At 41.4% G+C, this 23,793-nt stretch overlaps 1 protein-coding gene across 3 annotated transcripts in view; it reads left to right on the top strand.

The window, feature by feature from the left end:
* Positions 1-23,793, top strand: part of OCA2 (OCA2 melanosomal transmembrane protein) — a 225,315-nt gene that overhangs the window by 139,631 nt on the left and 61,891 nt on the right. Inside the window, exons 19-20 of one of the 3 annotated variants that reach the window (XR_010339211.1) lie at positions 16,422-16,481; positions 17,073-17,084. Coding sequence is in view for 1 of the 3 variants with exons in the window: in XM_064367820.1 (XP_064223890.1) it covers positions 16,422-16,481; positions 17,073-17,177 (165 nt within the window). In the remaining 2 variants the exon portion in view is untranslated. Of the gene's footprint in view, positions 1-16,421; positions 16,482-17,072; positions 17,178-23,793 lie in introns of those variants that run through there. The other 2 variants (XM_064367820.1, XM_064367821.1) reach the window with 2 other exon arrangements.

The following is a 23,793-nucleotide window of genomic DNA, read 5'->3' as shown; positions in this document are numbered from 1 at the left end:
CCAAAGAGAACAAACAGAATCTGTGGGATGCAGCTAAAGCAGTGTTAAAAGGGAAATTTACAGTACTAAATGCCCACATCAGAAAGGTAGAAAGATGTCAAATCGATGCACTAAGATCACAACTAAAAGAACTAGAGAACCAAGAGCAAACAAACCCCAAAATTAACAGAAGACAATAAGTAACCAAGATCACAGTGAAGCTGAAGGAACTAGAGAGAGAAAAAAACCCTTCAAATAATCAGTGAATCCAGGAGTTGGTTTTTGAAAAAATCAAAAAAATAGACCATTAGCTAGACTAGTAAAGAAGAAAAGAGAAAAGAATCAAATAGGCACAATAGAAAATGATAAAGGGGATATCACCATTGACCACAAAGAAATACAACCATCAGAGAATACTATAAACATCTGTATGCGAATAAACTAGAAAATGTAGAAGAAATAGATAAATTCCTGGACACATACACCCTCCCAGGACTGGAACATGGAAGAAGTTGAATCCCTGAATAGACCAATAACAAGTTCTGAAATTGAGACAGTAATGAGTATTTAACAGCCTACCAATAATAAAAAGCCCAGGATCAGAGGATTTACAGCTGAATTCTACCAGAGGTACAAAGAGGAGATGGTACCCTTTTTTTCTGAAAGAATTCCAAACAATTAAAAGGAGAGACTTCTCCCAAACTCATTTTATGAGGCCAGTATCATCCTGATACTAAAACCTGGCAGAGATACAACAAAAAAAGAAAACTTCAGGCCAAAATCCCTGATTTTACATTGATGCAAAAATCCTCAATAAAATACTGGCAAACTGAATCCAGCAGCACATCAAAAAGCTTATCCATCATGATCAAGTCAGCCTCATCCTCAGGGCGAAAGGCTGGTTCAATGTCCACAAATCAATAAACATAATCCATCACATAAACAGAACTAAAGACAAAAAACCACATGATTATCTCAATAGACACAAAAAAGGCCTTTGATAAAATTCAACATCGTTTCATGTCCAAAACTCTCAATAAACTAGGTATTGATGGAACATATCTCAAAGTAATAAGAGCCATTTATGAAAAACCACAGTGAACATCATAATGAATGGGCAAAAGTTGGAAGCATTCCCATTGAAAACTGACATAAGACAAACATGCGCTCTCTCACCACTCCTATTCAACATAGTATTGGAAGTTCTGGCCAGGGCAGTCAGGCGAGGTATTTCAATAGGAAGAGGAGAAGTCAAACTGTCTCTGTTTGCAGATGACTTAATCCTATATCTAGAAAACCACATCCTCTCAGTTCAAAAGCTTTTTAAGCTGATAAACAACATCAGCAAAGTCTCAGGATACAAAAACAATGTGCAAAAATCACAAGTATTCCTACACCAACAATACACAGGCAGAGAGCGAAATCATGAATGAACTCCCATTCACAATTGCTGCAAAGAGAATAAAATACCTAGGAATACAACTAACAAGGGAAGTGAAGGACTTCTTTAAGGAGAACTACAAATCACTGCTCAAGGAAAACAGGGAGGGCACAAAGGAATGGGAAAACATTCCATGCTCATGGATAGGAAGAAGAATCAATCTTGTGAAAATGGCCATATTGCCCAAAGTAATGTATAGATTGAGTGCTATTCCCATTAAACTACCATTGACATTCTTCACAGAAAAAACTATTAAGATGGAACCAAAAATGAGGGTGTATAGCCAAGATAATCCTAAACAAAAAGAACAAGGCTGGAGGCATCATGCTGCCCAATTTCAACCTATACTACCAGGCTACAGTAACCAAAACAGCAATGTCCTGGCACAAAAACAGACATATAGACCAATGGAACAGAATAGAGATCTCGGAAGTAAGACTGAACATCTACAACCACCTGATCTTCAGCAAACCTGACAAAAGCAAGCAATAGGGAAAGGAGTCCCTATTTAATAAATGGTGCTGGGAAAACTGGCTAGCCAGATGCAGAAAATGGAAACTGAACCCCTTCCTTACACTTTATACAAAAATTGACTCAATGTGGGTTAAAGACTTAAATATAAAACCCCAAATTACAAAAACCATAGAAGAAAATCTAGGCAATACCACTCAAAATATAGGCACAAACATAGATTTCATGACAAAAATATCAAAAACAATTGCAACAAAAGCAAAAACTGGCAAATGAGATCTAATTAAACTGAAGAGCTTCTGCACAGCAAAAGAAACTATCATCAGAATGAACAGACAACCTACATAATGGGAGAAAATTTTTGCATTCTATCCATCTGACAAAGGTCTAATATCCAGAATCTACAAGAAACTTAAATTTGCAAGAAAAAACCAACAACCACATTAAGAAGTGGGCAAAGGGGAGTTCCAAGATGGCCGGTTAGATCCAGCTCAGGATTGCAGCTCCGAGTGAAAGTGCAGAGGGTGAGTGGATGCCGTATTTCCAGATGGATTTTTATTGCCCACAGACCAGGAGATTCGCAGGTGGAGGAGCCCCACGGGTTGCCAGCGCGGCTGTTTTGCCTGCGCCCTGGCGCAGCCACTCCAGGTGCAGAGTAAACGGGACTGTGCCCCACTTAGCCAGCAAGGGGAGCTGAAACAGGGAGCCAGGCCAGGAGATTCCCAGGCAAATAAAGCACCACAAATCTCAGAGCCGCGGTTTCAGCTGGCGCAGCCGCTCCCGGTGCAGAGTAAACGGGACTGTGTTCCCACTTAGCAAGGGGAGCTGAAACAGGGAGCCAGGCCAGGAGATTCCCGGGCAAAAAAAAAAAGCGCCACGAATCTCAGAGCCACGGTTTCAGCGGCACAGTGGGTCACCACACGGGAAATCACACAGATCCCGGTGCCTATTCAACAGGCGATCAGGTCACCTGGTAGACAGCCGACCGTTCAATGAAAAAATAAAAGGCTCTGAGGCAGGGAGCCAGGAGATCAGGCCCGGCTGGTCCCACCCCCACAAAAACAAAAACAAAAACAAAAAAACAGCAATTGGAAACGCTCTGGGTTGAGAGTTTCGGGATGGTCCAGCTCTGTGGGAGAGGGGCATCCGCCATTACTGAGGCAGCCTGCCGTTGCTGCAGCAACCCGCCATTACAGAGAAAGTCCGTGATTACAGTGGTGGGCAAACATTGCGGAAGCAGCTCTAACTACACCCATATAAACAGGACTGCAGGGAAGTTCACACGGCGAGCCCACAGCAGCTTAGCGAAGCCTCTGCAGGCTGAGAGTGACTAGGCTGCCTCCTTGCGGGCAGAGAAAACGGCAGCAGCACAGCGCAAACTCATAAAGCCCTAACTCCCTGGGACAGAACACCTGGGGGGGAAAAAAGGGGGTTTATGAGTTCTGCTGCTGCAGACTTAAACTTACCAAAATCAGAAAGTCAACAACTACAAAGTCAACAGGTGGATAAATCCACAAAGATGGGAAGAAACCAGCGCAAAAAGGATGGAAACACCCAAAACCAGAGCACCTCTCCTCCTACAAGGGATCACAACTCCTCACCAGCAAGGGAACAAGACTGGATGGAGAATGAGTGTGATGAAATGACAGAATCAGCCTTCAGAAAGTGGATAATAAGAAACTTCCATGAACTAAAAGAACATGTTCTAACCCAATGCAAAGAAACTAAGAACCTTGAAAAAAGACTTGACGAAATGCTAACAAGAATGGACAACTTAGAGAGGAATCTGAGTGAATTGATGGAGCTGAAAACCACAACACGAGAACTTCGTGAAGCATGCACAAGTTTCAACAGCCAAATTGACCAAGCAGAAGAAAGGATATCAGAGGTCGAAGATCAACTCAATGAAATAAAACGAGAAGGCAAGATTAGAGAAAACAGGGTAAAAAGGAATGAACAAAGTCAACAAGAAATATGGGACTATGTGAAAAGACCTAATCTACGTTTGATAGGTGTATCCGAATGTGACGAAGAGAATGCGTCCAAGCTGGAAAATACTCTTCAGGATATTATCCAGGAAAACTTCCCCAACCTAGCAAGGCAGGCCAATATTCAAGTCCAGGAAATACAGAGAACACCACAAAGGTATTCCTCTAGAAGAGCAACCCCAAGGCACATAATCGTCAGATTCACCAAGGTTGAAATGAAGGAGAAAATGCTAAGGGCAGCCAGAGAGAAAGGTTGGGTTACCCACAAAGGGAAGCCCATCAGACTCACAGCAGATCTCTCAGCAGAAACCCTACAAGCCAGAAGAGAGTGGGGGCCGATATTCAACATCCTTAAAGAAAAGAACTTTCAACCCAGAATTTCATATCTGGCCAAACTAAGCTTCATAAGTGAAGGAAAAATAAAATCCTTTGTGAACAAGCAAGTACTCAGAGATTTCATCACCACCAGACCGGCTTTACAGGAGCTCCTGAAAGAGGCACTACACATAGAAAAGAACAACCAGTACCAGCCACTCTGAAAACGCACGAAATGGTAAAGAGCATCAACACAATAAAGAATCTGCATCAACCAATGGGCAAAGCAGCCAGCTAGCATCAAAATGGCAGGATCAAATTCACACATAACAATATTAGCCCTAAACGTAAATGGACTAAATGCCCCAATCAAAAGACACAGACTGGCAAATTGGATAAAAAGCCAAAACCCATCAGTGTGCTGTATCCAGGAAACCCATCTCACATGCAAGGATACACAAAGCCTCAAAATAAAGGGATGGAGGAAGATTTACCAAGCAAATGGAGAACAAAAAAAAGCAGGAGTTGCAATTCTCATCTCTGATAAAATAGACTTTAAAGCAACAAAGATCAAAAGAGACAAAGAAGGACATTACATAATGGTAAAAGGATCAATGCAACAAGAAGAGCTAACGATCCTAAATATATATGCACCTAATACAGGAGCACCCAGATACATAAGGCAAGTTCTTAATGACTTACAAAGAGACTTAGACTCCCACAGAATAATAGTGGGAGACTTCAACCCATTGTCAATATTAGACAGATCAACGAGACAGAAAATTAACAAGGATATCCAGGACTTGAACTCAGACCTGGACCAAGCAAACCTAATAGACATTTACAGAACTCTCCACCCCAAATCCACAGAATATACATTCTTTTCAGCACCACATCACACCTACTCTAAAATTGACCACATAATTGGAAGTAAATCACTCCTCAGCAAATGCAAAAGAATGGAAACCATAACAAACAGTCTCTCAGACCACAGTGCAATCAAGTTAGAACTCAGAATTAAGAAACCAACCCAGAACCGCACAGCTTCATGGAAACTGAACAACTTTCTCTTGAATGTTGACTGGATAAACAATGAAATGAAGGCGGAAATAAAGATGTTCTTCAAAACCAACGAGAATGAAGACACCACATACCAGAATCTCTGGGACACATTTAAAGCAGTCTCCAGAGGAAGATATATAGCAATAAGTGCCCACATGAGAAGAAAGGAGAGATCTAAAATTGACACCCTATCGTCAAAATTGAAAGAGCTAGAGGAGCAAGATCAAAAAAACTCAAAACCTAGCAGAAGACAAGAAATAAGATCAAAGCAGAATTGAAGGAGATAGAGACACGAAAAACCCTTCAAAAAATCAATAAATCCAGGAGGTGGTTTTTTGAAAAGATCAACAAAATAGACAGACCACTAGCCAGATTAATAAAAAAGAAAAGAGAGAATAACCAAATAGATGCAATAAAAAATGATAAAGGGGATATCACCACAGATGCCACAGAAATTCAAACCATCATCAGAGATTATTACAAACAACTCTATGCACATAAACTGGAAAACCTGGAAGAAATGGATAAATTCCTGGACAGTTGCCTCCTCCCAAGCCTAAACCAGGAAGAAGTCGAAACCTTGAATAGACCAATAACAAGGTCTGAAGTCGAGGCAGCAATTAAGAGCCTACCACCCAAAAAAAGCCCAGGTCCAGATGGGTTCACAGCTGAATTCTACCAGACATACAAAGAGGAACTGGTACCATTCCTTCTGAAACTATTCCAAATAATCCAAAAAGAGGGAATCCTTCCCAAATCATTTTATGAGACCAACATCATCCTGATACCAAAACCCTGCAGAGACTCAACAAGAAAAGAAAACTACAGGCCAATATCCATGATGAACATAGATGCAAAAATCTTCAATAAAATACTGGCAAGCCGATTGCAACAGCACATCAAAAAGCTTATCCACCATGATCAAGTAGGATTCATCCCGGTGATGCAAGGCTGGTTCAACATACGCAAGTCTATAAATGTAATTCACCACGTAAACAGAACCAAAGACAAAAACCACATGATTATCTCAAATGATGCAGAGAAGGCCTTCGACAAAGTTCAACAGCCCTTTATGCTAAAAACCCTCAATAAACTAGGTATCGATGGAACGTATCTCAAAATAATAAAAGCTATTTATGACAAACCAACAGCCAATATCATACTGAATGGGCAAAAACTGGAAGCATTCCCTTTGACATCTGGCACTAGACAAGGATGCCCTCTCTCACCACTCCTATTCAATATAGTACTGGAAGTTCTAGCCAGAGCAATCAGGCAAGAAAAAGAAATAAAGGGTATTCAATTAGGAAAGGAGGAAGTCAAATTGTCTCTATTTGCAGACGACGTGATTGTCTATCTAGAAGACCTCATCGTCTCAGCCCAAAATCTCCTGAAAATGATAAGCAACTTCAGCAAAGTCTCAGGATACAAAATCAATGTGCAAAAATCACAAGCATTCCTATACACCAACAACAGACTTAAAGAGAGCCAAATCAAGAACGAACTGCCATTCACAATTGCTACAAAGAGAATAAAATACCTAGGAATAAAACTAACAAGGAACGTAAAGGACCTCTTCAAGGAGAACTACAAACCACTGCTCAACGAAATAAGAGAGGACAAAAACAGATGGAGAAACATTCCATGTTCATGGTTAGGAAGAATCAATATCGTGAAAATGGCCATACTGCCCAAAGTAATTTACAGATTCAACGCTATCCCCATCAAGCTACCAATGACCTTCTTCACAGAACTGGTAAAAACCACTTTAAACTTCATATGGAACCAAAAGAGAGCCCGCATAGCCAAGTCAATTCTAAGCAAAAAGAACAAAGCGGGAGGCATCACACTACCGGACATCAAACTCTACTACAAGGCTACAGTAATCAAAGCAGCATGGTACTGGTACCAGAACAGAGATATAGACCAATGGAACAGAACAGAGGCGTCAGAGGCAACACAACATATCTACAACCATCCGATCTTTGACAAACCTGATAAAAACAAGCAATGGGGAAAGGATTCCCTGTTTAATAAGTGGTGTTGGGAAAACTGGCTAGCCATATGCAGAAAGCAGAAACTGGACCCCTTCCTGACACCTTACACTAAAATTAACTCCAGATGGATTAAAGACTTAAACATAATGTCTAACACCATAAAAACCCTAGGAGAAAACCTAGGCAAAACCATTCAGGACATAGGCATAGGCAAGGACTTCATGACCAGAACACCAAAAGCATTGGCAACAAAAGCCAAAATAGACAAATGGGACCTAATCAAACTCCACAGCTTCTGCACGGCGAAAGAAACGGTCAATAGAGTGAATCGGCAACCAACAGAATGGGAAAAAATTTTTGCAGCCTACCCATCTGACAAAGGGCTGATATCCAGAATTTACAATGAACTAAAACAGATTTACAAGAAAAAAACAAACAAGCCCATTTAAAAATGGGCGAAGGATATGAGCAGATACTTTACAAAAGAACACATACATGAGGCCAACAAGCATATGAAAAAATGCTCATCATCACTGGTCATTAGAGAAATGCAAATCAAAACTACATTGAGATACCATCTCATGCCAGTTAGAATGGCGATCATTAAAAAATCTGGAGACAACAGATGCTGGAGAGGATGTGGAGAAATAGGAACACTTTTACACTGTTGGTGGGAGTGTAAATTAGTTCAACCATTGTGGAAGACAGTGTGGCGATTTCTCAAGGACCTAGAAATAGAAATTCCATTTGACCCAGCAATCCCATTACTGGGTATATATCCAAAGGATTATAAATCATTCTACTATAAGGACACATGCACACAAATGTTCATTGCAGCACAGTTTACAATAGCAAAGACCTGGAACCAACCCAAATGCCCATCGACGATAGACTGGACGGGAAAAATGTGGCACATATACACCATGGAATATTATGCAGCCATCAAAAACGATGAGTTTGCGTCCTTTGTAGGGACATGGATGAACCTGGAAACCATCATTCTCAGCAAACTGACACAAGAACACAAAATCAAACATCGCATGTTCTCACTCATAGATGGGTGTTGAACAATGGGAACACATGGACACAGGGAGGGGAGCACTATACACTGGGGTCTGTTGAGGGAGAGTGGGGGGGACAGCAGGGGGTGGGGAGTTGGGGAGAGATAGCATGGGGAGAAATGCCAGATATAGGTGAAAGGGAGGAAGACAGCAAATCACACTGCCACTTATGCACCTATGCAACAATCTTGCATGTTTTTCACATGTACCCCAAAACCTAAAATGCAATAAAAAATAATAATAAAAAAAATAAATAAAATAAAAAAAAAAAAGAAATGGGCAAAGGACATATATAGACACATCTCAAAAGAAGACATTTATGCAGCCAACAAACTTTAGAAAAAAGCTCAATATCACTAATCATTAGCGAAATGCAAAGTAAAACCACAATGAGATCTCATATCAGTCAGGATGGCAATTATTAAAAAGTCAAAAAACAAACATGCTGGTGAGGCTCTGGAGAAAATAGGAATGCTTTTACACTGTTGGTGTGAATGTAAATTAGTTCAATGATTGTTGAAGACAGTGTGGCGATTCCTTAGAGACCTAGAATCCAAAATACCAATTTGAGCCAGCAATCCCATCTGGGTATATATCCAAAGGAATACAAATTATTCTGTTATAAAGATAAATGCACACATATGTTCACTGCAGCACTGTTCACAACAGCAAAGACATGGAATCAACCCAAATACCCAACAGTGGTAGACTGGATAAAGAAAATGTGGTACAGATACACCATGGAATACTCTGCAGCCATAAAAAAGAACAAGATCATGTCCTTTTCAGGGACGTGGGTGGAGCTGGAAGCCATTATCCTCAGCAAATTAGCACAGGAACAGAAAACCAAGCTCTGCGTGTTTTCATTTATAAGTGGGAGCTGAACAATGAGAACAATGGACAAAGGGAGGAGAACAACCCACACTGGGTCCTGTCAGGGGAGAGAGGGAGAGGAGAACATCAGGATAAAAAGCTAATGCATATGGGGCTTAATACTTAGGTGATGGGTTGATAGGTGCAGAAAACTACCATGGCACGTGTTTACCTATGTAATAAACCTGTACTTCCTGTACGTGTATCCTGAAACTAAAAAAGAATAAATATATTGAAATATTAAAAACAATTGGAGTTTCAGAGAAGAGGAGCAAGAGATTAAGAGAAAAAGATATTTTAAGATGTAATGACAGAGAATTATCAATCTTGCAAACATACGTTTACAATTTCTGAAATTCAGTGAAAACATGGGATGAAATAAAGGAAACTCTGCCTAGACACATCATAATCATATTGCTGAAAACTAAGTATAAGAGTAAATTCTTGAAAAGAGTGAGAGAAGAGTGATACATGACATGCAATGGACTGTGATTTGAATGACTGCAAATTTCTCATCAGAAATCCTGGAGGCAAGTAGATAGTGGAGCGCCTTCTTTCAGTGCTGAAGAAAAAAATCTTTCAAGCCAGAATTCTCTATCAGCAAAATAATCCTTCAGGAATAAAGGCAAAAAAGAGAGAGATTCTCAGATGAAAGAAATGACTGGAATTCATTTCCTACAGACTTGCTCTATAAGACGTGTTAATGGAATTTCTCCAGGGAAGCAAAATGATACTACAGAGAAATTACATTTTTAGGGATGAAGAACAACAGAAATGGTAAATAGTAGGCAAGTGTAAAAGTTAACTTTTTTCCCTCTTAAGTTCTTCAAAATATGTTTGATGGTTGAAAGTATAAATTATAATATTGTCTGGTGGGAGTTTTAATGTGTATAGATATAATTTGTATGATACCTGTACCATAATGGGAAATGGGAGAGGTAAAGTGATCTATATCATTTTAAGGCTTTAAATAGACTGTAGAGAAATTACGTATGTATATTTTAATCCATGGAGTAAGTACTAAAAATATAATAATAAAATATAATTAATTAAAATATAAATAACATTTAATATTTATATTAAATAACATTAATATTTAATAATATTGTTATTGTTATTATTAAAATAAAATAATATTCAAGTAACCCAAAAGAAAGCAAGAAAATGGACACAGAAATGAATTTAAAAAATGAGACAAACAAAATAAATGATAATTTTGTTGGCCTGAATGCAACTATATTAATAATTATGTTAACTGCAAACATTCCCATTAAGAGGAAAATATTGCGAAAGCAGATAAGAGAGTAAGGCTCTGATATATGCTGCTCATAAGAGACATAATGTTATCCTTGATCTTAACTGAAAGGCTGAGCAGTGATATGAGACATGGTTTTAAGTTAAGCATAGAGATATGCTCAAAGTAAATGAATGGAAAAATACATAGAATGCAAATAATAAGCATAAAAGGCCAAAGTGGCATGGAATAAACTTCAGCACAGATAATATAATTAGAGATAATGTGGGACATTTAATAATAAATGGGACAGATTATAAGGAAGACATAACAATTATATCTTGGTAATATACCTTGGTAATTTGGTAAATACTGAAGATATAATTGATTCACTAAAATAAAATAAAATAGATAATTCCACAATCATAGAAGTAGATTTTATCACTATTTAGAAAATTGATAGAGCACCTAGACTGAAAAAAAAATCGGGAAAGCCACAGAAGCCTTGAATAACATTATCAACCACCTTGATTGAATGGGCATTTGTAGAGCACTATATCCAACAACCACAGAATTCAGTCTTCTTGTGTGTGCATGGTCCATTCACCAGCTTTATAATAATATTACATCATAAGGATTACATACTCTGACCACAACAAATTTAAGTTAGAAATCAGTAGCAGTCCGGGAAAACCTCAATGTCTGTAAAGTCAGTAACACACTTCTAGTTAAATCATGAGTCAAAGATGAAATCACAAGGGAATAAGATAATATTACAAAGTAAAATGTTAACGAAAATACATCAAAAATTTTGAGTGCAGCTGAAGTTAGCTTAGGGGGAAACTTGTAGATGAAATACAACAGAAAATAAGAAAGATCTAAAATCAGCTCTCAAATGTTCTACTTTAAGAAGCTGGAATGGAAAGTAAAACTAAAACACGTAGGAAGAAGAAACTAAAACAGTAAGATCAGAATCAACAAAGTAGGAAACAGACAACACAGAAGAAAACCGCTAAGCCCAAAAGCTGGTTCTTTGAAAAGAAACAACTGAACACATCACCAATATCATCAAGAAAAGAGAGGTGATCAGCACAAACCCTACAGTAATTAAAAAAACAATGAGACTCTATTAACAAATTTATACTAACAAATTCAATGACCTACATGAAATGCAATAGTTCCTTAAAATATATAACTTACCAAACTGGACTCAAGTTTTAATAGAAAATCTGAGTAGAATTATATCCGTAAAGCAGCTGAATTAGTAATTAAAATTATTTATGTTATGAAAAGTCCAAACACAGATAGCTTCTCTGTTTAATTTTCTTAAACATTGAGTAAGAAATATTACCAATCCTATAAAACTCTTTCAGGAAATAATGGAGGTGGGGAACAGTTCTCCACTTATTTTGCAGGTCTAGTATTACCCTGATATTAAGACAAAGGTATTACGTGAAAAGAAAATTGCAGATCAACATCTCCCACTCACGTAGATCCAAGTATGATATCAAATCAAATGCTACAGTGTGTAAAATAGTACAACATAACCAAGAAGAGTTTATTCTGGAAATCCAAGGTTGATTTAACATTCAAAAATTAGTATAATTTTCCATATTAGCAGAATGCAGGAGAAAAACCATATGATCATTTCAATAGATGTAGCAAAAGCATTTGAGTGCGAGCTATGAATTCTCAAATTGATGAAAGGCATTTTTGAAAAACTTAGAGCCAACCTTATACTTTATGGTAAAAAACCTAATTGTTTTTCCATGAGACTGGCAGCAAGGCAGTCACCTTTTCCATTCAACAGTCAATGTACGCAAGGACCTAGTTCTTGTGATACAACCATATAAAGAAATAAAGGGCAGAAAAATGAAAATGAGAGAAGTAAAACTGTTCTTGTTTGCAGGCTATATGATTGTTTATGTAGAAAATCTGAGGTAGTCTACAAAAAACCCAGTACTACCAGAGCTAATGTATACATTTAGCAAGGTTAGAATATGCAAGATCAGTATCCAAAAAATCAGTATATTCTCATATGCTAGCAGCACATAATTGGAAAATATTTAAGGAACAATTGCATTTACAGTGGAACCCCAAACCCTAAAAATCCTAGGCATAAATCTTAAAAAGTATACTCAAGGTTCCTATACCAAAAAGTTACTGAGATATTTTGAAATTTTTGTAAAAGATCTAAAGATCTAATGAAGAGATATAGTCTGTCCATACGTAGATCAGAAGACTCACTATTGTTTAGTGTGCAGTTCTTCTCATATTGACTTACAGATTTAAGTGCAATTCTAATAAAAATTGACCTAGGTTTTTCTGCAGAGAATGACAAGCTAATTATACAATTAAAATATAAATAACAGATGACTAAATTCAAATAACTAAAGCGTTTATTTTTAAAAAGGGACACCTTTTGGAGCGCTTACCTGATTTCATGACTTAATGATAAAGCTGTAGAATGAAGACTGTGGTAATGGCAAAAGATAGATATAGATTAATGGAACAGGATAGAGAGTCCAGAAATAGACTCTGTATACGTGTTATATTTAAATAGACAACTGATTTTAAACCATAGTGGCAAAGCAATTCATTTAGGAAAGAAAATGTTTTTTCAACAAATGGTGCCAAATCAACTGGTGTCTGTATAAAAGCAGAAAGGATGCTAGAGTTGATTTGTATTTTTACTCCATTATCTGTTTAGTGTAGTATCTTTATAGTGATGATCTCTTTCTTATTGTTGTTTTTGGTGACTCTCTCTTTCCCCTTTTCCACTTAACAATTGTCATTTTCTCTTCACTTCTTTGGGTTCAGTTAGTTGTTATTTTCTGAACTCACAAAGATGGATGCTTAGCTTTTGATTTTCATGCTTCATATTTCCCACTGTGTACATTTCAGACTACAGATTTCCCTTTAGCTGCTTCCCTCAAGTTTTCATGTGCATTTTGATTGTATTTACATTTTTATTCATTCAAAATTAAAGTTCTATTTTTTAAAAATTTTAAAAGTTTCTTTATTTTTCTTGATTAGCCAATTTCTATTTGATTTAATTGAGAGTTATTTAAAATTCTATTTCCCCTTTCCTGGCAGCTGTCTACTCATTCTTTTAGTATTTTTAGTAGTTTAATGTCATCTAGAGATGATGGCCTTCATACTTAATTCATCTAGGGTCAATGTTAATTGTGTACTTTTACACTTTTCAACCCCCCATTTCTTTAAGCAAAATTCCTCTTCTATATTCAGTATCTATGAATTCTCATCTGTGTGGCTTTGGGATCTGGCTAAGTCTGTTTTGGTTGTTTCTGCTTTCATTCATGCTGCTTGTCATCTTGAGCACTGGAGATCGAGACTATAATCTCATCACTTCATCTTATTCTTTGGGATTCCTGAGGGCCTGCAGGCGGGATGCTTTCCTCCAGAAACTGCTGTGTCTGCTTCTGCTGGATGCCAGGCAATAATTTTAGTGCATTTCAAGGATCTTAGCTCAATGTGAGAAAACTTGGTGGAGCCTCCCGACTCACAGGTGTTCGTACCTCCTCTGACTCCAGTGCTTGATCAGCCTGAAGCTTCAAGGCACTTCCATCCTGTGGCACGCAAGTTCTGAAGTGCCTACACAGCTGCAGGAAACATTTTCATGGGGAGAGATTCCTTGGAAAGCCATACCTTGTCGTGCTGATTTAGAATGTGCTAAAAAGTATGTCTTATCTAGGGTCTGTTTGTTTGGCTGAAGAAGGGATGCTTAGACATAGTTTATCATTTTGAAAGAAGTGGTAGCAATGATTTATTGTCCTATTTCAGTGGGACAAGGATGTCAGGTCAGTGCTGAATCGGCATTTCTGTGACAGAGACTAATGATGTTGCATATCCTGATTTATACCACTCAGTCATCTCCTCACTGTATAAGCTGATGATGGCGACAAGTAATGTGTGTAATCTTCAACTGCACATAAACTTTGCACACTGTCAAATACACACGGTATACCTACAGTGTTAGGCCTGATAGATGGGGATATGCTAGATAATTACTTCTTTTGCCATTTTGTAAAAGAGTATATTTGTATTTTCTTCATATTTTGACTTTTTAAAAAATTAGTTATTTTGAGCTGAGTTATTAGGTGCAATATCAAAGTGTTTTAAATATTTTACCTCATTTTATCTTCTTAAACTACGTATCTCAGACCATGATATTTAGGATAATTATATGATACTAAATATGTAAATGTAATTGTCTATAGGTACACTTCAAGATGTGCACACCATACTCTGTGTGTGTGTGTGTGTGTGTGTGTGTGTGTGTGTGTGTCATATACACAGAGAGCCATCTATCTCTATTTGGTATTTGGCAGAACAGTTTAATTTGGCTTAGACCTCTGATTTTTCTTTCAACTGATGATATCAAGCAAAATAAAAGGTGTAGTCTCTAGCTACATTCAATATTTTTTCAGTTTTAAAGTTCATTTAATAAAATTTGGATTATGATAAATTACTCTTTAACAGTGGGTGATTTTACCCTCCGGGGAACATTGGTTCTTAATGGGGTGTGATTTTACCCCCCAGGGAACATTGGTTCTTAACGGGGTGGTTTTACCCCCCAGGGAACATTGGTTCTTAACAGGGTAGTTTTACCCCCCAGAGGACAGTGGCTGTGTGTCTGGAGACACCTTCGACTGTCACACGGGTGGTGGTGAGGTGCTGCTGGCATCTGGTAGGGCCAGCCCAGGGGTGTTGCTCAGCATTGTAGAATGCACAGGCCAGCCCCACAGCAAAGAATGACCTGGCTCTAAGTTATCCTGCTCTAAAGAGAAACCCTGCTCTAAAGAGATTCTTCTTATGACTTAGTTGATATAAAAGCAAACTTGGTGGAGAATTGTGACTAAAGACCCAACATTTGGGCTCCATAGCTTTTAAATGAAGATCAGCTAACAACTGTGTATGTAGATGGACAAGCTGGCTGGGCGTGGTGGCTCACATCTGTAATCTGAGCACTTTGGGAGGCTGAGGTAGGTGGATCACCTGAGGTCAGGAGTTCGAGACCAGCCTGGCTAACATGGGAAAACCCTGTTTCTACTAAAAATACAAAAATTAGCAGGCATGGTGGCACACACCTATAGTCCCAGCTACTCAGGAGGCCGTGGCAAGAGAATCAGTTGAACCCAGGAGGTGGAGGTTGCGGTGAGCCAAGATCACACCACTGCACTCCAGCCTGGGCAACAGAGCAAGACTGTAAATAAATAAATAAATAAATAAAATAAACACAGACAAGCTGATGTTTTCAATATTTGCGGTCTTTCAGTGTGATCGAATCACAGTGAAAAGGCCACACCTGGAGAGGTGCTGGGCAGCTAAGCAAGCTGTGTCTCTTGCCTTCCGGTGACTTTCCATGATGGCTCTGTCGTGGGCTTCTGGGCATCCCTGTGAGGGACGCTGGCAGCCTGGGCAGAAGGCTCCTGTGCCTCATCTTCTTTCTCCTACTCTTTCTTGGCTTTCCCTGGGTACAGTTTTCTGTATCTACCTAGTATTGTCAAAATAGTAACATGCATCAGTTAAAGAGACTTTTCCTTCCTTTCTTCGAAGATCATAAAAGCTGCATTAAAAAGCTTCTTTTAAAACTCTGTGATGTTTAACTTTAAAAAGAAATTGGAAATGTGCCTTACTTGAAAGACCTATGTGGAGTGGTATATATGATTGAACAGTATCCTTATACACAGGTCTTAAAGAGAGCCTTCCATTCGGATTTAAATTTCACACGGACATTAACGCTAATCAGTGAGGGATTTCTGCCACTGCTGTTGGACTTTTTCTCCATGAATCTTCATTGTGCATGTATGACAGTAAATTATTTATAGACTGTGTATTTGAGTCTGATCTTTTATAAGAAGTAGGAGTCTGGGTTTACCTTATGTTCATATCTTTTCATTTTTGAGACTTTTTTTTTTAAATCTTGCATGTATTTTCGGTTTTATGCTGATTCTCACCACACATCCTTTCTTCTAGGCGTTGGCACATCTCCACTTAATAGAATATGTCGGAGAACAAACTGCCTTGCTAATAAAGGTAAAATAAATGCTCTAACAGAATGTACTCCAGCCATTGTTCTTTGATTTTGTGAAAAAACAGTTCTGGTAAGAACAGGTCACATTAATTATGTAAAAAGGCACAGCAGGGAACCTGTTTTATCCTGTGCAGCCCAGAGATGAAGGGAGGCTTTTTCCAAAGAATGTATAATTACAGATGCCTGCAATTTTGCTTTTAGCCTTTAGTTAAAGTCTGTCTGAGAAGAAGCGTGGTGGACTCCAGCCTCAGTTGATGAGTGCTGCAGGCACCCGAACCCCAGGTGTCTGCTGGGCCATCAGCTCAATGTGACCAGTGTGTGCAGCCACCAGACGTGGATGAGGGGTGGGGTCACTCTGCCTTTTCACCCGGGGGCTGGCAGGCCTGGGCACAGCTGGGCATTGCCGGTAGAAACCCAGCGGAGGCTCCTTGTGTGAGTGTGGCCCTGGCTTGCACACCTGTGTCTGCCTTGGTCTCGGGATGTTAGGTAAGAGGAAGGACTAACACCCTCGGCACCTCTGAGTCTCATGGCTGGTGGGATCTGACCCTAAGTGCATGTGATGGAACACGCAGCTGCTATTGTCCTCCTTCCAGATGGTCCCGGAGGAGCAGCGCCTCACGGCCGCCATTGTCCTGGTGGTGTGGGTCTCAGCCCTGGCGTCGTCCCTCATCGACAACATCCCCTTCACCGCTACCATGGTGAGTCGCACACCTCCATGCTGAGGGCTCAACTTCAGCCTGGACATAGCCTGGGCTCAGCCTTCCTTCCTACGGCAGCAGAGGATGAAGCCTGCCTCTTTGCTGCACTCACAGGTGTAGAGGGCAAAATGTGAGCAGAGCCCAAGGCAGCTGGGCAGGGAGTGCTGAGCCCAGATTGCAGGCTGGGAGCTAAGGCTCTGCAGCTGCTGTGGACAGCACGTCCTGTGGTGACTGGTGGTCTCAGGATCAGCCCCACTGAGAGCTGCCACCCCTCCCAGAAAAGGCTGTTCTTTCTCCCTTCCCTCCCCTTCCCCCCTGTTCCCCTCCCTTTCCCTCCTCTCCCTTCCCCTCCCCTTCCCTTCCCTTCCCTTTGAAAATTGTGACACATCAAAACACAGAGACTTCCATCTTTATTCCCTGCAGTTGTGGAAGCTGTTCTAACCAGCCTGTGTGGCTCCTGGTGCTTGGTCTGGGCAGGGTCTTTCATTCTCTGTGTGGCCTTGAGCCCCAGCTAGGACTGGAAGTGCACATCATAGACCTTTCATTGGGTAGATGAGCCTGTTCCTGGTGTGGCTTCTGCCATCATCGATTGCTTGGCTCAGGGCAGGAACTGAGAACCGTGGTGTAGCAAAGTTAAACATTTTTTAAACTTGATCTCATTTTTGTTTTAACTCCTCCTATCCTGAAACATCCAGGAACGGAATTATGTGGAGAATCGAACCCAGCCTGGCAGATTGCAATTAGGTTTAATAACATGAGCAGTTGGCACGATTAGTAGCTCAGGTTCTTCAGGAGGTGGGTCTGGGCTTGAATCCCAACTCTGCCATCGTGTGAGCTCAGGAAGTGCTGGAGTTAAAGAAACAGAAATGGGAGGAGCAGAGCTGCCACTTTCCCCCATGTGCTGGGTGCTGAGCCTGGGACTGGCGGGCTGTGTGGGTGCCCAATGGGTGCCCTCTGGGTGGTGGGAGCAGCCTCAGAGGGACACTGCCGGGTCCAGAAGTCAGGGTCTTCCACCTGCCATGGCCCACAGTCCGGCCACTACACCACCAGATCCCAGCTCTGTGGCACCCCACAAAATCCAACTGGCACATTTAGGGGACCAGTAGTGTGAGAGAAGATTATTTGCTGTGTCCCACAGACACAATACAACAAATGATAAATTATGAGAACACTCAGAGATTTAAGCACAGCACAAAATATAGTTTCTGGAACTAAAACCTATAACGTGTTCAACAAAAAATACTGAATAATGAATTGAAGATGAGCGAAGTGTCAGGTCTGTGTTGCTGTGCTTGCAGCCAAGTGAGAACATACGTGCAGGTATGGAACAAAAGCACAGAGAGGCAGAGGCATGAAAAACAATGAGAGGTTTGGAGGCATGGCCCTGGGGACGCGGTGTGGCCACGACAGCAGTCCAGAATGGGGAGAGGGATGCATTGCATCAAAAACACAGCCCTTTGCCCTCAAATGGGGCTTGGGCACCAGGAGCTTCTAACGGGGCAGGGTCTCGGAAGCTCAGACCCCTGACTCAGAGCCTGCATTGGGACAGGGTGCTGGGTGACCCACTCCACACATTGGCATTGGAGATCTAGGCCAGGCCTGTTGGCTGGGCTTGTGCCCCTACCAGCTATAAGTAGCTCTCCCCTGCTTCACTGCCATCCATCTCTCAGTTCTGACTCCTGGTGAGGGTGCAGCCTTCCCCACGCTTACCTGAGGCACTTGTACGCCCTGCTCCCGGGCATGCACCAAGAACTGCTGCAGGGTGGCTGCTGTGTCCCACACAGCCAGGAGCTGACTGCAGCAGCCCTCACCCATGCCCTGGGCAGCTCTGCCCTCCTCCAGCTCTGCTGTGCGCTTGCCACGTGCCTGGGCCACCTCTGCCGCGGCCCAGGTAGTTGCAGCCTCAGGGGCCTCTCCTTCCTGACCTGTCAGGTCAGCCCTGCCAGCCTCCCGCTGATGGTTAGTGCCTCCTGGGCCGGCTTCCTAGGGTCCTGAGCCAGACCCGTCACCTGGGCCAGAGGTCAGGCAGCAAGGACCATGTGCCCTCCGGTGGTCACACAGTGAAAAAGGAGCTTCAGGTATATTTTTAGATGAATTATGATATGGTGGTATCTGAATTTAAGTATACATTTAAAAGAATGTTGGGATGCCTTTGTTTAAGAATGTCGATATAGACTACATCCTTGGGAACTATTCTAAACTGGAATTGCACATTTGACATATGAACTTAAAATGTCTGAAGAGGCTGGGCAAGGTGGCTCACGCCTGTAATCCTAGCACTCTGGGAGGCCAAGGTGGGTGGATCACCTGTGGTCAGGAGTTCAAAACCAGCCTGGCCAACATGGTGAAACTCCACATCTCTTCTAAAATACACACAGTAAATTAGCAGAGGTTGCAGTGAGCCGAGATTGCGCCACCTCACTCCAGCCTGGGCGAAAGAGTGAAACTCTTAAAAAAAAAAATGTCTGAGGAGGTCTACATTATTTTTTCAAAGTTCTTTGGCACTAGGTGGGCAGCGCGTCCCCCGTTCAGGCGCTGTGTGCTATGCTTGCCTCTTGTGAACCGTCAGGCCCCTGGCACTGCCCTCCTTTGGGGCTGACGACCTTGCTTCCTGTCTGTGAGGACATAGAGCAACTGCATGGGTACTGCCCCAGCAGTGACACCATGGCCACCCAGTGCCTCCTGCCTGCCTTCCAGGTGCGTGTGGGGGGATGTCTGGCTCCCAGTGAAGGCCGGTCCCTTCGCCCAGGACCAGATGCCACTGTCCTCCCTTCATCATGTATTCTTCACTCTCTGCTGATCATTTGTAGGAGGATCCACATTTGCTGCCACGTCTCCAGGCCTTCCCGCCGCTCCCCTACTTCCTCTGTTTCTCATAACCAGACACTTTGAAAGGGATTCTGTCTTCTACCCTCTACTCATTGTAATCTTCTTCTCTTTTTCTTGGCTTTACTGCAATTGAGCTTTTCTTCCATACCGTGGAAATGGTTCTCTGCAAGGTCACTAAGGACCAGTGCCTGTTCTCAAGAGAGATTCCCTTGGAACCTGGCCGGTCAGCAACATGACACGGAGGCCACCCCTCAGAACCTTCCCCACTTGGCCCCTCGGTACTCCTCCTCCCCACGCAGGGCCCTCCTCCTATCCTCCTTCCATGGCCCTCTCCATCTTCCCTGCCCAGAACCCTGGACTCAGTTCCGACCTTCCCTCTGTAGGCTCACGGCTGCAGGGGTCTCGTCTGAGCATGTGCTCCAAGTGCCATCCACAGACACCTCTCCTGGGCTGGTCCCCAGAGCCTAGCTTTGGGTGTTTAGCTGCCTCTCCGCCTGTCTCCTGGGGCATCGCAGGTGTCACAGACTTAACGTATCCCAAGCTGATCCTGATTCCATCTTTCCCCACTCTTCCTTACCCTTGTAAATCATGACTCCTCCTCTCAGTTGCTCAAGCCCCCAAGGCTGAGAGCCCGCTGACCCCTCGCTTTCTTGAACAACCCGTCAGCTGCCCCTCAAAGGTTTTGAATCTGATCCATTCTTGGCGTCTACACCCCTGTCCTCTGAAGCCCCAGCAAGGACCACGTGCCCTCCTGCTGTCACACAGTGGAAGAGGCGCTCCAGACGCACTGTTCCCAGGGTGTTCCAAATCGTTCCTTTTGTTTCCACTCTTGCTCTGCCCCGGGAGCCTGTGCTCCACAGAGGCTTCCTGCCACAGCCCAAAGTCTTGGCGGTGGCCTGCATATCTCACAGGCTGGCTACTGTTTCCTTCCTGAGCTCGCTTCTCATTGCTCTTCTCTTTGCTGACTCTGCTGCAGCCATAGTGGCCTCCTTGGATTTCAACCCAGCAAGCCCACTACTGAGTATACACCCCATTGAGATGGAATCGTTCTACCAAAAAGACACGTGCACTTGCACGTCCTTCACTGTGCTGTTCACAGTAGCAAAGACATGGAATGCCCATCAGTGGTGGATTGAATAAAACAAACGTGGCACATAAACACCATGGAATACCACACAGCCATAAAAACAATGAGGTGGTGTTCCTTGCAGCCACATGGATGGAGCTGGTGGTGGTTGTCCTAAGTGAATTAATGCAGAAACAGAAAACCAAATACTGCACGGTCTCACTTGTAAGTGGGAGCGAAATATTGGGTACATATGGACACAAAGAAGGGAATAACAAAGAATGGAGTTTTCAGAATGGAGGAGAGAGGGATGGGGAAAAGGGTTGGAAAACTACCGAGCACGTACTATGCTCACTGTGTGGGTAACAGGAACATTTGAAGTCCAAATCCCAGCATCACACGATATACCCATTTATATCGTGTGCCCCCGACTCTAAATAGATACATAATAAAGGCTTTTGCAGTTTCTGTGCTTTCTGAGATTCTTTTTTTTTTTTTCTTTTTTTCTTTGTTTGAGATGGAGTTTCGCTCTTTTTACCCAGGCTGGAGTGCAATGGCGCGATCTCGGCTCACCGCAACCTCCACCTCCTGGGTTCAAGCAATTCTCCTGCCTTAGCCTCCTGAGTAGCTGGGACTACAGGCATGCGCCACCATGCCCAGCTAATTTTTGTATTTTTAGTAGAGACGGGGTTTCACCATGTTGACCAGGATGGTCTCGATCTCTTGACCTCGTGATCCACCCGCCTCGGCCTCCCAAAATGCTGGGATTATAGGTGTGAGCCACCACGCCTGGCCCTGAGATTCTTTTTACACAGATCATTAGAGCTTGGTCTTGCTCTTTCACCTTTTATTGAGTTTTACAAAATTGCTCCTTCCCAGTGCTAAATTGACAGCTTCACCCTCCTTCTCTCCCTTTTTGCCTTGTTTTTTCCCCATAACACTTAGTACCACCAAGCATACTGTGCATTTTACTTATTCATTATTCTTTTGAGCTGCTTAGTTGTTCAATGTTTGCTTTGAAATCAAATTATACATTCATACAATTTAAAGTGCTAAATCAGCTTGGGATTCTTGTTTAAAAAATAGCACCTTTCTAACTTTCATCACATTTCTTTAACTCACAGAAAACCTTTTTTATCCTTTGCCACTTACTTTAGTTTTTGTTTCCTGAGTGCTGCTACCTGCGCTGCAAGTGGTCTTGACTTCTTTTTCTCAAGCCCTGGGGTCTTTCCGTCGATCTCATATTTGTAAAGGCAATGGCTTCCTTCAGTTCCTTTCTTCCTGTGAGAATGTTGGTAGAGACTACATCCAAATTTCAGCAGGAGCACTGGCCTGCAGCTTTCTTTTCTTGTAGTGGGTTTGCCTGACTTAGTATCAGGGTCATGATGGCCTCATGGAATGAGTTAGGGAGTGTTCCCTCTTCTTCATTTTTTGGAACAGTTTTTGAAAGATTGGTATTGATTTTTCTTTAACTGTTTGGTAGAATTCACCAGTCAAGCTATCTGGTCCTAGAATTTTCTTCGTTGGGAATTTTTTGGTTACTGATTCAATGTCCTTACTAGTTATGGATCTAATCAAATATTCTATTTTTTCATGAGTCAGTTTTGGTAATTTGTGTATTTCTAGAAATTTATTTCCCTTAGCTTACACAATTTGTTGGTGTGTAATTGTTTATAGTATTCTCTTATAATCCTGTTATTTTTGTAAGATTGGTGATAATATTTCCACTTTAATTTTTTATTTTAGTAATTTGTATCTTATCTCTTTTTCTTAGTCAATCTAGGTAAAAATTTGACAGTTTTGTTGAATCTTTTAAGGAATCAACTTTTGGTTTTATTGACTTTCTCTATTTTTTCTATTATTTAACTTATTCATCTTTCCTCTAATCTATCTTACTTCCCTCCTTCTGCTAGCTTTATGTGTAGTTTGCTTGCCTTTCTATAGTTTCTTAAGGTGTGAAGTTAGGTTATTTATTTGAGATATTTCTTCTTTTTTTTTTGAGACAGAGTTTCGCTCTTGTTACCCAGGCTGGAGTGCAATGGCGCGATCTCAGCTCACCGCAACCTCTGCCTCCTGGGTTCAGGCAATTCTCCTGCCTCAGCCTCCCGAGTAGCTGGGATTACAGGCACGTGCCACCATGCCCAGCTAATTTTTTTTTTGTATTTTTAGTAGAGACGGGGTTTCACCATGTTGACCAGGATGGTCTCGATCTCTTGACCTCGTGATCCACCTGCCTCGGCCTCCCAAAGTGCTGGGATTACAGGCGTGAGCCACCGCACCCGGCCCCTATTTCTTCTTTTATATGGATTTACAGTTATAAATTTTCCTATTAGCACTGCTTTCATTGAATCTCAGAAGTTTTAGTGTGTTGTGCTTTCATGTCTCTTAGTCTTAGTTGTTTTCTAATTTTCCTTGTAATTTCTTCTTTGACTCATTAGTTGTTTAATATTAGTTTAAATTTTCTCCTTTTCCTTCTGTTACTGATTTCTAGTTTCATTCTGTTGTAATTAGAAAAGGTACTTGTATTATTTTAATCTTTTAAAAAATTTATTGAGAATTGTTTTGTGCTCTACATGTGGTCTATCTTGGGGAATATTTTATGTCTCCAATTTTTATAGCAAAAATGTCTATTTCTCCTTCAACCATGCCATTTTTTGTTTCATATATTTTGAGGTTCTATTTTTAGGTGTGTAAATGTTTATAACTGTTATATTTTCTGTA

The sequence above is a fragment of the Aotus nancymaae genome, unplaced genomic scaffold (genome assembly GCF_030222135.1).
Source record: "Aotus nancymaae isolate 86718 unplaced genomic scaffold, 86718_ANA_hifiasm-v0.15.2.pri h1tg000075l, whole genome shotgun sequence".
NCBI classification, from domain to species: Eukaryota; Metazoa; Chordata; class Mammalia; order Primates; family Aotidae; genus Aotus; species Aotus nancymaae.
The sequence above is the reverse complement of the archived record's forward strand: the minus strand, read 5'-3'. Positions and strand labels throughout refer to the sequence as shown.